General features: G+C 36.7%; 1 protein-coding gene across 1 annotated transcript in view; it reads left to right on the forward strand.

Moving 5' to 3' along the window:
* The window catches only part of UBR5 (ubiquitin protein ligase E3 component n-recognin 5), a 92,000-nt gene that overhangs the window by 66,934 nt on the left and 8,326 nt on the right, over window positions 1-16,740 (forward strand). Inside the window, exons 35-51 of the mRNA XM_026119653.2 lie at window positions 357-596; window positions 1,352-1,475; window positions 2,224-2,335; window positions 3,950-4,081; window positions 5,006-5,263; window positions 5,608-5,876; window positions 7,767-7,978; window positions 8,359-8,589; window positions 10,077-10,150; window positions 10,840-11,012; window positions 11,112-11,225; window positions 11,782-12,002; window positions 14,364-14,484; window positions 14,590-14,688; window positions 14,986-15,229; window positions 15,820-15,931; window positions 16,435-16,579. Coding sequence (XP_025975438.1) covers window positions 357-596; window positions 1,352-1,475; window positions 2,224-2,335; window positions 3,950-4,081; window positions 5,006-5,263; window positions 5,608-5,876; window positions 7,767-7,978; window positions 8,359-8,589; window positions 10,077-10,150; window positions 10,840-11,012; window positions 11,112-11,225; window positions 11,782-12,002; window positions 14,364-14,484; window positions 14,590-14,688; window positions 14,986-15,229; window positions 15,820-15,931; window positions 16,435-16,579 — 2,881 coding nt within the window. The remainder of the gene's footprint in view (window positions 1-356; window positions 597-1,351; window positions 1,476-2,223; window positions 2,336-3,949; window positions 4,082-5,005; window positions 5,264-5,607; window positions 5,877-7,766; window positions 7,979-8,358; window positions 8,590-10,076; window positions 10,151-10,839; window positions 11,013-11,111; window positions 11,226-11,781; window positions 12,003-14,363; window positions 14,485-14,589; window positions 14,689-14,985; window positions 15,230-15,819; window positions 15,932-16,434; window positions 16,580-16,740) is intronic.

The raw sequence follows: 16,740 nt of genomic DNA on the forward strand, positions 1-16,740 counted from the left end.
TGAACTTTTCTGTTTAAAAATTTCAGGGTTTGGGGGAAGTAGGGTTTTTTACATATTATTAAAATTATAATCTATAGTTGTTTTTATCAGTGACAGATTTAGATAGCTAGCTTTAGTCTGAAGTTACTGAATGATGCATGTTTTTAACTGACTTTCTAATAACTGTGCAGATTGTTACTACACACCCCCATATAAACTCATGCGTGTGTGTGCACATATATATATTATTATTATTTATTATATATCTGTATTAATAATGAATATCTTTTTGGAGAAACTTTGATATAGCTAAATTTTTTTGAAGAGAAGATACATTTGACCTTTCTTTTTCCTTCTTTCCCTGCCCATCCTCCCAGCAATTTTATTCCACAGCCAATTGGAAAATGTAAACGTGTGTTCCAGGCATTATTGCCATATGCTGTTGAAGAGTTGTGCAATGTAGCAGAATCTCTAATTATTCCAGTCAGGATGGGAATTGCACGTCCTACAGCACCCTTTACTCTTGCTAGCACTAGTATAGATGCCATGCAGGGAAGTGAAGAACTGTTTTCTGTAGAGCCTCTACCACCTAGGCCGTCATCTGACCAGTCTAGCAGGTAAAGCTCACTGTATGTTCTGTTCTCCTGTGGCTTGTCAAAGTTTGAGTTTTGTTTTGTTTTTCTGTTAGCTTTTTGTTTATAGGCCAACCATTCTGGAAATGCTTTCCTACTGACAGAATTACGGAATAATTAAGATTGATCTGGACCTTCCAGAGGTCATCAGGTCCAATCCCCCTCCCCCGTTGCATCAGGTTGCTCACGGCCTTGTTCGTTTGGGTTCCGAATCTCTTCAAGCATGGAAATTCCACAATGCTTTGAGGCAACTTTCTGATATTTGACCACACTCATTTTGAAGAATCTTTTTCTTATATCTAATAGGAATTTCGTGTTCTAATTTATGTCTGTTTCCTCTTAACTTTCACTGTATACTGCTGAGAAATAGCCAAAAAAAAAAAAAAAAAGAGTTTCCGTCAGCAGTAATGTAAGCGGTCTGCTGTCTGGAAATATTTACACATGAAGCATGGAGTATTATTTCTACGGGCTTTGAGAGGATTTCTGGTTTTACGTGGTCTGGTTTTGCTATGTGATCTTCAGCTTAGCTTTGCTGTCACTGAGTTATTCCCCCTTCCCACTCTCCCATCTAAGAAAAAGAAGTTGATCCTAGTTTCTTGATAAACCTGGCAGAATCTTTTCATTCTTCCAGTCTAGCCATTTCAGCATGTTTTTAGATTTTATTTGAAAAAGGGATTTGAACTCTTGCTTCTTGAACATGCTTTTCTTTTTATAACAAAAGAGAAATTTATTTTTTTAAGTTCCAGTCAGTCTCAGTCATCCTACATCATAAGGAATCCTCAGCAAAGACGAATCAGCCAATCACAGCCAGTTCGTGGCAGGGATGAAGAACAAGATGATATCGTTTCAGCAGATGTAGAAGAGGTCAGCTTTCTTAATTTTTCTCAGTATGGTGTATAATGTGTATTACAGCACATTAGCACATGCTTTCACATCTGAACCAGCAGGTCATGCATCAAGGACTTCAGTTCACCAAAGATGTTGAGACTATTCCCTATAGCACTGTAGTACTTCATGAAGTCTGACTGTGCCATACGCGTTCTGTTGTATAATCAGTGTAGTTTTGTCTATCTGTAGGTGGGGACAGAATTTAACAATATTTTATCATTTTGGAATATACTAAATGCCTTGAATTTGACAGAACTGCAGTTTGATTTAGAATACTAATAAAAACATCTCTAGTCTGTTTGCATATAATCTTATACTATATCCCTGTTAAAACACTTTTTAACAGTCTTTCAGCATATGGTTGATATTTTGTAGGTTCCACTAGAGAATAAGAGGGTCTTTTACCAGAAGGATGATTCTTCAGTATTTGGAAACTATTAGGTTTTGTAGTCAGCATTAACATTAAAGTCTAATGTCATGGGCTGTTGTGTATTTGTGACCCCTCATTTTTCCATAATGCTATGGATTGTAAAATGAAATAATATAACCTACACCACAGCTGCTCTCTCTGAATGTGTACAGCTACTGCAGCTGTAAGTTGATTTTTCTATCAGTAGATTATTTTTTCCTATTTGTTAGTTTTTAAAGCAAATTGTACATTGGGTTTTTGGAAATACGTGGATATGGAAGATACAGTAACATAAACCTGTAATGCTGTTTCTAGGTTGAGGTAGTTGAGGGGGTAGCTGGTGAAGAGGACCATCATGATGAACAAGAAGAACATGGTGAAGAAAATGCTGAAGCAGAAGGACAGCATGATGAGCATGATGAAGATGGTATGTTTGTTTTGTAGTGATCCTTTAATGATTTTATCCCATAATCAAGAAATTAGACATGGCTAAAGATAGCAATATTAAAATGCCTAAAGAATGGGATAAAAACTATTTTATTGTATAACATAAATCATGCAAATTACTGGTAGGATGAACAAGCTGTGCAGTAAAAACAATGGGGATCTTCAGAGGTCACCAGTGATAATGATTTCGGATACCTGCATGAGCAAAGAGAACTGAAGGATAAAGGGCTGCACATCTTAGAAAGGAGATGAGTAAAATTATGGATAATTAGTAGTTGGCAGGCACATAAACTTTTTTATTTTTCTTCTCTGTGCACAAGGAGAGAATATTAAGGTACCAAAGAATAAACAACAATGTTAGCATATGTTTTGTTAGCAAATGCCAAAGACAAAATGGATATCGTTATCTTAGAATATTGTTGACACAAATTATTTGAAGGACTTAAAAAAATAGCATAGCTCTTGCATGGTTAATGACAGAGACGTGGTTATGGCAGATATGTTCTCAAAAGGGATCTGAGCCATTGTGCTTGAGTTTTCAGACCAGTCGCATACTGTTAAATTGTAGATGAACTTTCTGATAGACAGTTAATCCATTATGTGCAAGAATTTTTGCCATCAATGTGACTTATCTGGTATCGGTCACTTTGGGATTAAATGGTCCAAAGTTAGGATAAAAAAATGTTACCTTCTACTCTTTTAACTATGCATCATGTTTCCAGTCAACCCATTCTCAGTACAGTGTTAATTCATTTTCTGAGTATTTGAAACATTAATTCTCAAAGCTTAAACCTGAATAGAAACTGTATTTTTTTAATTAGGTGTTTCTGTTTTTTTGTTTTTAAGTTTTCAGATATTCCTTGGATAGTCATTTGAAACAGCTTAAGGTTAATTGTCCTAATATATGTGCACAAAGAAAGTTGTGGAGTCTTTTGGCTTGAGTGGCTAATTGTGAATTCTTAAAGTCTTATTTTTCAGTGTGTCTTAATTTTCAGTGTTTCTGTTGAATGTACATGTGCAGTACAGAGTGAGAGGGCTTTGAGGTTCTTAATGTTTTTCTGTAATTTTACTTACCTGTAAGTGTAATCTAAGGACTTGTTTCTGTGTGAAACAAGATGAAAGATGTATATAAAATTAGGAATGGTGTGGAGATGGTGAACAGGGATTGATTACATGTAATGCCTAACTGGAGGCAACTAAAGACACTGTTAGGTGGCAGGTTTAGAACAAATGAAAGTGATTCTTTGTATGATGTGTAACTATGAAAATCATTGCCATGGGATGCTATGAATGCCAGAGATATAAAGGAGTTCAGGATTAGTCAAGTTTAGGGAAGAAAACTTTTGTGAAGGGTTATCAGGTTCATAAGGAGGAAGATACAGTCTGAAGGGCAGGTATTGCTAACTGCTAGAACATGGGAAGGAATGCTGCAAGTGTTCTTGTATGCTTGCACTGCTTTTATGCCCTTTCCCTGCATATCCGTTACCTTCTGCTGTAGTAAGAGGCTGTGGGTTTAGTGTCTTATCTGAGACACTACAGTCATTCTAATCTTTCTCTTTTTAAACATGAGATGTTTTTGATACTGTTTTTATAGGCAGTGATATGGAGTTGGATCTGCTGGCTGCAGCTGAAACAGAAAGTGACAGTGAGAGTAACCACAGTAATCAGGACAATGCTAGTGGGCGCAGAAGTGTTGTCACTGCAGCTACTGCTGGGTCAGAAGCAGGTATGCCACATCATCTTGTGTTTAATCTAGCTGTTTAAATTGAGGTATTAGGAGTAAGTTGTACAGGAAAAAGAAATACTTTAGTGATTTGAATATAGCTTTAACAAGGGCAGGACTGGCTCCACTAAAAAAGTGATACTATTCTTTGCCTTTGGATCTGGACTGCATCCAGCATTCCAAAGATATACTGGAGAAATGATTTACCTCATGACTAGGTTGGATAGAAGGAGAATTATATGAGCATGACATCTTAACAAATACCTTTCACTTGTAATCTTATTTTCCCTTTCTTTTTATCTCTCGTCACCCTGCTTCCCCCCTCCCACCTCCATTTTCCCCACATTCTCTATTTTTCCTTTGCTTTTTCTTAACCTGTAAATGGAAAGAACTATGCAGACCTTTTTAGTGAGAGAGATGTATTAAGATGAGACCTATCTGCTTATTTGCTTTTAGGGAGTTTCTGCATGTATTAGCGAGAGATTATCTGGCATGCTTGTGAAATGAAATGTTTTCACTCATTTTTAGTGTAGAAGTTAGATATGGTTTAATACAAAAACAAAACCTAACCAATTGTTTGAAGATCTGAAAGCAGCTGCTATACCTTCCAATTTGGAAGTGCAAATCTTAGAAGTCATTGCCTGAGTGCAGAATCAGGCTCGCTTTTAAGTGAAGACTTTTTAAAATCAAAATTTCTTTTATTTTTTGAAATGTAAGTAATCTGACTGCTTTTTCATGAAACTGTTGTAAGCTTCTTCATGAGAACAAACTACACATACTAAAAAGACTGAAATACCATTGCTGCAAATCTTTAATACATCATCCTTATGACATATGGCTTATTTCTATAACAATGTCACAATACGTGTATTTGCACACACCGGAGCAGTTGTCAGTTGCTGTTTATTGCTTATTTTCCTTGTATAGGAGCTAGCAGTGTTCCAGCATTCTTTTCTGAAGATGATTCTCAGTCAAATGATTCCAGTGATTCTGATAGCAGCAGCAGTCAGAGTGATGACATAGAGCAGGAGACCTTCATGCTTGATGAACCTCTGGAACGAACCACAAATAGCTCGCATGCCAATGGTGCTGCCCAAGCTCCCCGTTCAATGCAGTGGGCTGTACGTAATACCCAAAACCAGCGAACTACTAGCACTGCTCCTTCTAGTACATCAGCCCCAGCAGGCAAGTCTGAGCAAAATGAATGCACAAATGCCAGTTACCTCTGGCTTTGTTCCTTCTCCTGTTTTTGTTTATTGTTTTAAGGATGAAATGTTACATACTTGTCTTAGGAAGACAGTGTTATCTTGACTGTTCCAGTTCTGGCTTTGTATTTAACAAAATGAAGCATCTATTCTAGCTCTTAAGATGATGAATGTGCTTACTTGAGCTAGTAGTTTTTTTACTAGCAGAGTTGTGATGTCAGTACCATATACAAGCTTATTCCTAGAAATGATATCAGTAAATACGGAAAATACATAGCAAAGGTTAAACAAGTTCATTAATGTCATACCTTCTATTATGTTTAGCAAGTTCAGCAGGCTTGATTTACATTGATCCATCAAACCTACGCCGGAGTGGTACCATCAGTACAAGTGCTGCAGCAGCAGCGGCTGCTCTTGAAGCCAGCAATGCAAGCAGCTATTTAACATCTGCAAGCAGCTTAGCAAGGGCATACAGTATTGTGATACGACAGATATCTGATCTGATGGGTCTGATTCCCAAGTACAATCATCTAGTGTACTCCCAGATTCCTGCTGCAGTGAAGCTGACTTACCAAGATGCAGTAAACTTGCAGGTAAGAGCATCCAAAACTGTGGAAAAATTTCAATATGGTTGGGTTTCTTTAGGTAGAGTCATAGAATTATGGAGGCTGGAAGGGACCTCTGGAGATCACCTAGTCCAACTCCCCCTCAAAGTAGAGTTAGCTAGAGCAGGTTGCTTAGGGCAAGGTCCAATAAGGTTTTGAGTATCTCCAAGGATATACACTCCACAACCTCTCAGGGCAACCTGTTCCAGTGTTTGAGTACCTTCACAATAAAATACGCTTTTCTTATGTTTAAATGGAATTTCCTGTGTTTCAGTTTGTGCCCATAACCCCTTTTCCTTTCATTTGGTACCACTGAGAGGAGCCTGTTTCTGTTTCCTGTACTCCCTCTCTTCAGATAATGAATTGATAAGACCCCCTCTCCCCTGAGTCTTTGTTTCTTGAGGTTAAACAATCCCAGCTCCCAGCCTCTTCCAGTGTGATAGATGCTGTGAGATGAAGTAGCCATAGTTGCTGATTCCATCAGATTCTTCCTATTTCATACACATTCTTTCTAGATTCTTTCAAAAAAGGAATTTGTGTTGACTTTTTTTTAACCAAGTCTGACTTAGTATTTCATAATTCTTCAATTGAAGTTTGAGTGCTTTGGAGATAACTAGTAAACTATCTCTTGCCCAGTTTTTTGAACTGAACTGCTGAATCTATAAAAGAAAGAACATTAGTGAGGGCCAAACAATTAAACAATGTAAAAGATTTCCAAAAGATATTGTACCCGATCTCCTGTTTCAAAGACAAGATCATCCTTTCCCTGTTACTTGCATGTTTTTTTGGTTCAGTGCTCTTGACTATCAGTTTTTGAAAGTGTATGTAAAATGGATCTTTAGGGAAATTATTTGAAAGGGAAGACTTGTGTTGGGCATGTATAGGAAGAAACAAGATTCAGACTGACAACACAGAAGGAACTTAAGTGTTTATAAAATACATATAGGACTTGAATGTAATGTTAGTGTATAGAGGGGAAATAATCTGGAGATGTGGGTGAGCAGCCTGAATTTGGTACAAAAATTTCTGTTCTGGAGATTCTTAGTGGGTGATTGTCTGTGCTGACTAGAGGTATTTTGCAAAGGTTAACTTTTTGCTATTTTAGTCTACAGAAGAGAGCTGTCCAGTTGAGGCAGAAATATTTGTATTAGTCTATGAAAGCTTGAGAGCTGAACTTTTATTTGGTTATAGAAGTGGGGTTGAGACAGCACTCTCTTAGTTTATTGGATACAGTAACATCTTTGAAGGGGGAGGAATGTTTTTGAAAACCAGAATGAAGAGGCCAGAGTGGTGTTAGATCAAACAGTTTGGTGGAGTTAGGAAATGGCAAGAGCAGCAGCCTACAGAGCCTGTATTGGGAACAAAAGAGGGGAAAAAAATGGAACAGGAAGAGAGTTTTGTATGCGGACATAGTTCTCTGTGTGGGTATTAAGTTTGTCCTCTTCATTGAGTAAGTTGCTAAGTGCCAAAGGATGGTGAAGTATCTGAATGGTGAACACTGCAACAGGATGAGGGTTGTTAAAACTAGCAGAGAGTCAGGAATTGGACCAAAATCCCCAAAATGTGTACACCTGGGAGGTGGTGTGTGGTCATAAGGTGAGAAGCAGAAGATGCATCCAAAAGGGAGAAGTGTGGTGAGAATGCTTTAGAGACACCATAGTAGTAAATGATGAGAGTTGCATACCCCTACAGTAAAACATCTCTTTCAGCAGAACTGTTAGGAAGTTAGGTTATAAGTTGTTCTTGAATGTGGTTTTACAGCCCCTTTGTATGTCAAGAATTAGACTGAACTTAGCCACGGTGGAGCTTGTATTGCAATTAAATTCTTGTCATCTAATTTTATTCTGTGCATAATTCATTACATCTCATTTTCTGTAGAATTACGTAGAAGAAAAGCTCATTCCCACTTGGAATTGGATGGTTAGTATCATGGACTCTACAGAAGCTCAGCTGCGTTATGGTTCTGCATTAGCATCTGCTGGTGACCCTGGGCATCCAAATCATCCTCTCCATGCATCTCAGAACTCTGCCAGAAGGGAGAGGATGACAGCCCGGGAGGAAGCTAGCTTAAGAACACTTGAGGGGAGAAGGTATGAAAATAGCTGGAATGTTGGATGCGATATGAATTACTAGTTTTACAATCAAATCCTTTTGTTCACTGAAATTTTGGGAATTTAACTTTTAAATACAGCAGTGTAGTTGCTGTGTTTTGATTTAAGATGGATTCCTGTGTTATTGCTACTGTTTGATTTACCCTGGAGTACTAACTTTTATCTTGAGTGTTAACTGTTTATATTATTAGCACTTGAGCTGTTTATACACAGTAAAGTGTAAAATTGTAATCATTATTCTTGTTATCACATCGCTTTTATGTTTCTGAGTTTTCACCCTCTACGTTTGAAACATATAGACTAATATGTAAAAGATTTGATGCCTAATCTCTCTGTATTGAATTCTCTCCTTTCACTAGACGTGCTACTTTACTCAGTGCCCGTCAGGGAATGATGTCAGCACGTGGTGACTTCCTGAACTATGCACTGTCTTTGATGCGTTCTCACAATGATGAGCACTCAGATGTTCTTCCTGTTCTAGATGTCTGTTCACTAAAGCATGTAGCATATGTTTTTCAAGCCCTTATTTATTGGATTAAAGCAATGAATCAACAGACAACGTTGGATACTCCTCAGCTGGAACGGAAAAGGTATTGAGGCTGACTCAGAAACAAATTGTTTTGCGAAAGTTGCATATACCCTTTGTTTCAAGTACTTGAGTACTCAGCAACTCATACGGGTTTGAAGACTGTTAGGCCAGTTGCAGTGTCCCATTCAAATCTTGTCATGGTGACTGCTGTAAAAAAATTTTCAAACTTAAGTTTCAGTGGTAAGACTTCTAACTCCATGACAGTGTCTCTAAAAGATTTACCCTGGACAATTTATCAGCTCCAAAATGCAGTCTGCTCCTCATATTTAACATGATAATGACTAAATAAGAATTTTGTCAAACATGTTAAGAATGATGTGAGAGAGTTTTGAAGTTTGGTTATAAAGGGCACAGGAGTTCTATTTTCTGTTTAGTTGTGGGTACTTGAGACTTACCTGATTATTTAATGCACAGTAGGGAAATCAGTAGTTGAAAATGTCATTAAGTTGAAAATCTATTCTGTTTCAACTATAGCATTTTATAAGTTGTGTTTCTTACAAAAGAGTAATGATTAGCAATACTTGGTCTAGTTCCACGCTTACTGAGTTTTGTAAATTTCCCTCATGTAACACAGGCTCAGCTTTTTAAACTCTCAGATTTTTTTTTTCAATGTCCTTCAATTTGGAACAGCAATTAATAATCACAGGAGTGTCTGTATGTTGATAGTCCACACCATCTGTTTTTATTTCTTATTAAGTTTTGAGGTAGTTTATCTGAACAGTCCTTGCCTACAGTTAGGTAAAACACAAATCTTTGCACCTTCCTGCCCTGAATTTTCAGTATCACAGGTCACACTTGACTTTTCCTTTTCTCTACAAAGTTTAGTAACTGATATATATGTGGTATCAATATTTTAGACATATATTGGACTGCTGATTTAGTTCCCATATTATGTTAAAGATATCTTGAGGCCTCTTGCAACTTCAGAATGTATCATCTGATTTCCAAACATATTTCATGATGCACAAAGTGCCATGGATGAATACTAATCAAAGTTCTTGACCTGTTCTGTTAAACAATTACATCAGTTTCTTTAGTATACTTCTCACTGACTTATCTTTTGCACTGTGATCAGTGAAACTATTTTTTCTAGGATAAAGTGCATTCAACACCAGTGAATTCTAGACTAGTATTCACTATATATATGATTCTTTCCTAATTTGGGTTTCCTAGTTTGTTTATATTGACATATTCTTTAAACAAACAAACAAACAAACATACCCATCACTGTCTGAAGCTGTAACTTTTTAGATAAAACTTGAAAGTAGATATCTGCAGGTGGCCATATAACTAGAGGAAATGGTAAGTGTGAGTATGTAATGAAGCACTCCACAGCTTTGAAAGCCGTGTCCTAGTGGAACATACCTACTTGACAACCATTGATTTCAGCGCGAGTTCTTATTTGCTTGTGTAGCTCTCAGGTACCTTTACTGATTATACTGTTGCTTTTATTGATTGCTACATTTACAAATTTTGTGTTGTTTTTAGAACTCGGGAACTTTTGGAACTGGGTCTGGACAATGAAGATTCAGAACATGAAAATGATGATGACACCAATCAAAGTTAGTATGCCAAGATCTGACACTTCATATTTTTTCCTTCTAGCTAGCTATGGCTTTGAATAAATTTTGCTACTTGCATATGTTATGTTAATGCAGTGAAAGAATGTACTTTTAAAGCTAGCTTTTGGTTAGACTTTCCTACCATCCTTACTTCCCCAAACATCTGTCTTTGCCTGTTCTCATTTTGGTGTTCTCTTTTTGCCTCCTTTCTCTCAATATTGTGTGAGTCGTGCCCTAGCTTATAGTCCTGCACAATGACAGAGTTAAACTACGATTTTTGATCTGATGAAATGGCTGCTGAAAATGGTAGAAAATATACTCTGTACTGTACTCTATGCCTCAAAAGATAAGGTCCCTGGCTTCCCCCACCCCCATTTGTTTACTTTATCTCTCATTTTACTCCTGTGTGTCAGTTGTGATCAGCAATCAGCACTGGAGGAGCACTGCCAAGGGATAGTTGTCTTTACAAAGCTGGTTACAGTAAAAGGAATAAGGGTGGCAACTTTTAAGAACTCAATAAAAATACAGGAGCATCATGTAGAACTGTTAAATTTTGAGAGAAATTTTCAGAGATTCCTGCTGCTCTAATCAGATAGCAAAGATAGAAGCTCCTTAATTTTTGATGTTTTAAATCCTTAGCTTTTATAACTGTAAGTGAAAACTGAAGTAAAACCTTCTCTGATATTTAGGTGCTACACTCAACGACAAGGATGACGACTCCCTCCCAGCAGAGACTGGCCAAAATCATCCTTTTTTCCGACGGTCAGACTCCATGACATTCCTTGGCTGCATTCCACCCAATCCTTTTGAGGTTCCTCTGGCAGAGGCCATCCCCCTAGCAGACCAGCCCCATCTGTTACAGGTGACATCAGAGATTGTGTTCTGGAAGATAATTCCTGTTTGCTTTTTCATTTCTAACTGAAGTATATTATTTACCCAGAATGCTTTTGTTAATTTTCAGCCAAATGCTCGCAAAGAAGATCTATTTGGCCGACCAAGTCAGGGTTTATATTCATCTTCTGCCAACAGTGGGAAATGCTTAATGGAAGTGACAGTGGATAGAAACTGCCTTGAGGTAGATTTAAAGGTTTTGTTATTTCAAACAGTGGGGTTAACTGAAACTAGTACCTTCATCCCTTAAAAAGACATTTAAATGCTTTCAAAGAGAATCATGTTAAGTATCTTTCCAAATGATAGTTTGAGACCCTAGTAAATACAAAAACTTGGACTTGTTATGAAGAAATACACTCTAATTTAAAATCCATTTTACATTTGTGGGACTTCTATGGTTAATCTAATACCTAATTTCAGGCAGTATGTTAAAGGCTACAGTAGCATCTGCACTAATAGTGATATACCAATTATACCTGATTCTTTTTATGACAAATAATTATATCCCCATGCCCAGTAGAATTGACTTACCTATAGACTGAACATTAAATGGCATGTGTATGAAATGCAAATACAAAACAGGAATATTGTTTTGGTAAATTATTCTGAGACATTGAGATTATTGTGTTTTAACAAAGCAATTGCAGTGCTTATTTTTGTGTGCTTGAAAATTGTATACATCCTGAAAAAGCAAAAGTGCAGTTTTAAAATACAGTTGAATTTTACTTCTCCGTGTTTAGGTTCTTCCAACTAAAATGTCTTATGCAGCCAATTTAAAAAATGTTATGAGTATGCAGAATCGGCAAAAGAAGGAAGGCGAGGAACAAAACGTGCCTACAGAAGAATCTGAGAGTTCAAAGCCAGGGCCTTCTGCACATGATCTTGCAGCACAATTGAAAAGCAGCTTGTTAGCAGAGATTGGACTGACAGAAAGTGAAGGGCCACCTCTCACATCTTTCAGGTATTTGGAGTTAAAAATTACGCTATAAAATATTGCCGAAATGATAGAAGGGTATTTGGGACAGGTTTTTGGATTGGGGGGTGGGATGGTAATTGAAATAGGTAGCTTTATTTAGTTTGAATTTGCCACTGGTATTTGGTAGGTGTTAAACATTTGAACAGACTTGAAAGAAGTTTTTACAAGCTATAGTAAGTCTTACTACCTAACTTCATGCTGTGGACAAACTTTGACTTCTTAGGTAGCTAAGTCAAGTGTTGGAATGGACAGCTTGCCACCTCTGTGTTTTGTGATACTGACTGTTTTATGTAGTTTGGGATTGCTCTCACTTTGAATTAGAGCTTTTTTAAATGGAGGTCTTAATTGAAGGGATAATAGTGAGTTCCATGTAGCAATGAAGTTACATGCTTTTAGAAAAATTACTCTTTGGAAACAGGACTTGTGGTTCAGCTGAAACTAAGCAACTTCATGTAGATTTTCTTGGGTTTTTTTTCTTACTAGTGTTCCATACAGGTTTTGCCCCCAGATTTATTGTACTGTGATTATGTTGTTCTGTAATAGCGTTTATGTAAATGACATGCCAGTTATATCTGAAAACTTGAAAAAAGAATTGTTGGGTTCAATTCTTTACACTGTGTAAACATATGAAAACTATAGAGGAGCATTATCGGGGAGGGTAGGGAGGAGGGACTTGCTGAAAGTCGCTTTTCTGTATGTGAAAAAAAGCAGATTGTTCTCTAGATTAGACTTTCTTCTTTGCTTTTAATAGACTGTAAACATCTTCTAAACTGCAATTTTTAAAAAAATAGATGCAGGTAACTTGTACATAAGAGGCTTGAAATAGCTGGCTAGGAAGATTTCTGGCCTGCTGATGTTCATCCATAAATTTTTCAAAAAAAAAAAAAAAAAAAAGGAATTCTAGAGTAGTTCTAATGCTGTACTAATATTCCCTTTTAACTAGCGTTAACAAACCTACATTTGACTTCTCTAGTTAGGAAAAATGGAAAAATAACCATAAGGATTCGTTTAATAAAGAATGGAAGGAAAAATAACTCCAACCAGCGAGTTATTGTGGAAAGTAGACATTTAACGTGATTTTTTTTTTTTCTGTGAAATTGAAGTTCATTTGATCGATTCCATAAAAACTACATGGCTATGTGCATGAGAATAATTGAGTCTTTAGATCCTTATTATACTCTGAAACAAAACATTTCATGCACTTTATAAGATAAAGTGTATGTAAAATATATAAACACTGGCTATGCTTTGTAAATCTCAAACTTCCATTGAATGAAATGTACTCATAGCACTCCGGAGAAATGCTAAAAAGTTGTTTTTGATACTTGGAAACAAAATCAGTGCTAAAACTTGGAGATGGTGCAAAAATAAGCAAAATCATGAATAAGTATCAAGATGAAGTAGTCATTAAGACAGTAATATAGCTATAGGCACAGGGAATTATGATTACAGGATTTGGGATATGCTATTTGGGATAGCACAGTACTGAAAAGTACTGAATTTCTGATAAGTTTTTAGGGTTCATAATAGACTAAACTAGCAGTATGAGGTTCTAGTCTGCTGTTGTTGTTAAAAGGAGCTAATGAAATATAATTCTGTGTACAAAGAGGGAAGGCACGTATAGAACGGGATTTTTTTTTTTTCCTGTCTGTCTCTTTCTATCTGTTTCACTTGAGATAAACTGTGCGATAGTATACTTGGTTCTGATGTCCATGTTTGTTAGAAGAAAACTAAATTGGAAAAGTTAATTCATTTAAACTATTGAAATTATTCAGTCTGGAGGAAATGTCTTATCAAGATGTGAGATCAGTTTGCTTATTGGCTTATTTTATTGGAAGAAAAAAAAGTTCTAAAAATGACTCCAGTATGTATTATATAGAAATAATACTCCGGTATGTATATTTTAATTGACCAAACTCTGGGGCATTTAAGACTAAGGTCAGTGTACAAAATCTGATTAGTCTATTCCTTTTGTATTAAGCTAAGTAGCACTGACTAACAACCATACAGTTTGTAGCTGGAAATCCTAGCTGTCTCTCAAGACAACTTACACTGAAATTCTTACAGTAGTTTCCAGGTTTTATTATGTAAAGTCTATTGGTTTTATCAATGTTGGTCAGTGATCTATAGATTATCTTAAACTAATATCTCACTCAGTTTATAACCAACAAATTAACATTGGCATCTGAGCTCTACATGTAGAAGTTCTGTATATTCCAGTTCCAAGTATCAGAAATAAGGGAACTTATTTTGAAGGCAGAGGATAAGTAGAAGCAGAAGTATATAAAGTGTTGCTGAAATTTAACTTACTTTTGCTTGATTATCTTTTTTTCCTCCTTCTGCTAGGCCGCAATGTAGCTTCATGGGCATGGTTATATCTCATGACATGTTACTGGGACGTTGGCGCCTTTCTTTAGAGTTGTTTGGTAGAGTGTTCATGGAAGATGTTGGAGCAGAGCCTGGATCGGTATGTATTTTCTAGTGTAAGGACAATACTTTTTACAACTGAACTGTGAACCTCCCTCTGGATTCTAGATCTTATTTATTTATTTTTTTATTTTATTTATTTAAGATCTTGACTGAATTAGGTGGCTTTGAAGTGAAAGAATCAAAGTTCCGCAGAGAGATGGAAAAGCTTAGAAACCAGCAGTCCAGGGATTTAACGTTGGAGGTAAAAAATGTTAGTTTGTTTTCCAAATTTGTCTTGATTAAAAGCTGAACTATGACACATTGCAAAATTGATAGGAGAACCTGTGTTTCAGAGTCTGCAAGCAGACATTTTAAAGCTTACTACATGACCTGTATTGCGATTACGCTATAGCTTTTCATACTCTAATTGGCATTTTCTGAGTCTATGCAGCAGTTTCCAACAACTTACTTGTGATTTCTTGTGCAGCTGAAACTTCTCTTTTCAGTGTGGTTATTGGTAAAAAGAGGAAAACTCTGTATTTTGTGTTTTTTTTACTAGGTTGATCGAGACAGAGATCTTCTGATTCAGCAAACCATGAGGCAGCTCAACAATCATTTTGGTCGCAGGTGTGCTACCACTCCAATGGCTGTACACCGAGTAAAAGTTACTTTTAAGGATGAGCCTGGAGAAGGCAGTGGTGTAGCACGAAGCTTTTATACTGCCATTGCACAAGCTTTTCTGTCAAATGAGAAACTGCCGAATCTAGATTGTATTCAGAATGCCAACAAGGGTACCCATACGAGTAAGTGTTATGTAGCAGTTAATCTCCAGACAGTATTTGTAAAAGCTTTGGATGCTTTTTTACATTTAAATACTTGCAGTTGTTTGACTTCTGTGCTGATCTAACAAGAGAAACCACAAGAATTAAGAAGATTTTATATGTTAGTTCTCTGAGGGCATAAATAGGCTTTTTTTGTTCCTAGGAACAAGAGGTTCTTGATTTTCTCAGAACAGGAGACTGCTCCAGCTGTTCTTAGCTTTTCTGGAGCCTCTTTCTCCCCCATACCTTACAGTAGATAGTAATTGTCTCATTTTCGCTAGTAAGTGTGTACATTTAATATGACTACTCCATCTAGTCTGTCACAAATACATTTCAGTATTTTTGCATGTGTAGATAAACTCTGAAGACTTTTGCCATTTTAAGTTCACGCAAACATTTTAGGTTCCTTTCATAAGCTTGACTGAACCCAAACCACTACTTAAAGTGAAGTGGTTCTGTCTCATTAGTATCTTTCAAGCTGTCTTCTAAAAGTATATTCCCCTTGCTTTGAAACTTAGGTGGGTGAGAGAAGTATAAGGGTGTTTATGCTTTTGAGTTTTCTCTTCCTTCAGGTCTGATGCAGAGATTGCGAAATAGGGGGGAGAGAGATCGGGAAAGGGAGCGAGAGAGAGAAATGCGGAGAAGTAGTGGCTTACGAGCTGGTTCTCGGAGAGATAGGGATAGGTAAGTGACCTATTTTTAATTTGTCAGAGAGATTTTGTCAGATATCCTTGGCTATCTTCAGGAAAGATCCTTGTGTTTCCTAAATTGAAAGTACCAGTCTTTGTCACTTTCAAGAGCAAGTAACAGGGAACTGAAATTCAATATATGCTTTAATTCTTTAAAGAAAAAATATGCTTATTTCAGCCTTGATAGATTATGTCTCAATCAGCTAAAACAACAGTAAAAACTGGTGTACTAAAGTAAAATTCTCAGGTGGTTTAGAAACAACATTGCCATTGCTGGTGGCATGTCTGGCTGCTGTTTCCAAAATACTATTAGTGGTAAAATCTCTGGTCGATTTGGATTCTCTGTTTCTGAATCACTCTCTCCAAGCAGCTATGAGAGACGCTACTGCTCTAGCATAAAAGCTAATACTGTTTTAAATCTGGGTGTGAGTGGTACTGTTTCAGAGGATTTTTGCATATTTTCTTTGAATTTAGTATAAACTGCTGTAACTTTTTAAGGGACTTTAGAAGACAACTTTCCATTGACACACGGCCTTTTAGACCAGCATCAGAAGGAAATCCTAGTGATGACCCTGATCCTCTTCCAGCACATAGACAAGCCCTTGGAGAAAGGCTCTACCCTCGAGTACAAGCAATGCAACCAGTAAGACTCATCTATATAATGTATCTAATGATATTAATTATTCTTGGCTTCTTTTCATTTAAAAATGATTTTTCTGTGCCCTTTGCTGTTTAACTTAATGTAAAATTTTTGAATATGTAGGGGTGGTTTGATGTCCTTTGGGATTTTCTTTAAATTTTATT

This window comes from Dromaius novaehollandiae, chromosome 2 (assembly GCF_036370855.1).
Source record: "Dromaius novaehollandiae isolate bDroNov1 chromosome 2, bDroNov1.hap1, whole genome shotgun sequence".
Lineage (NCBI taxonomy): Eukaryota > Metazoa > Chordata > Aves > Casuariiformes > Dromaiidae > Dromaius > Dromaius novaehollandiae.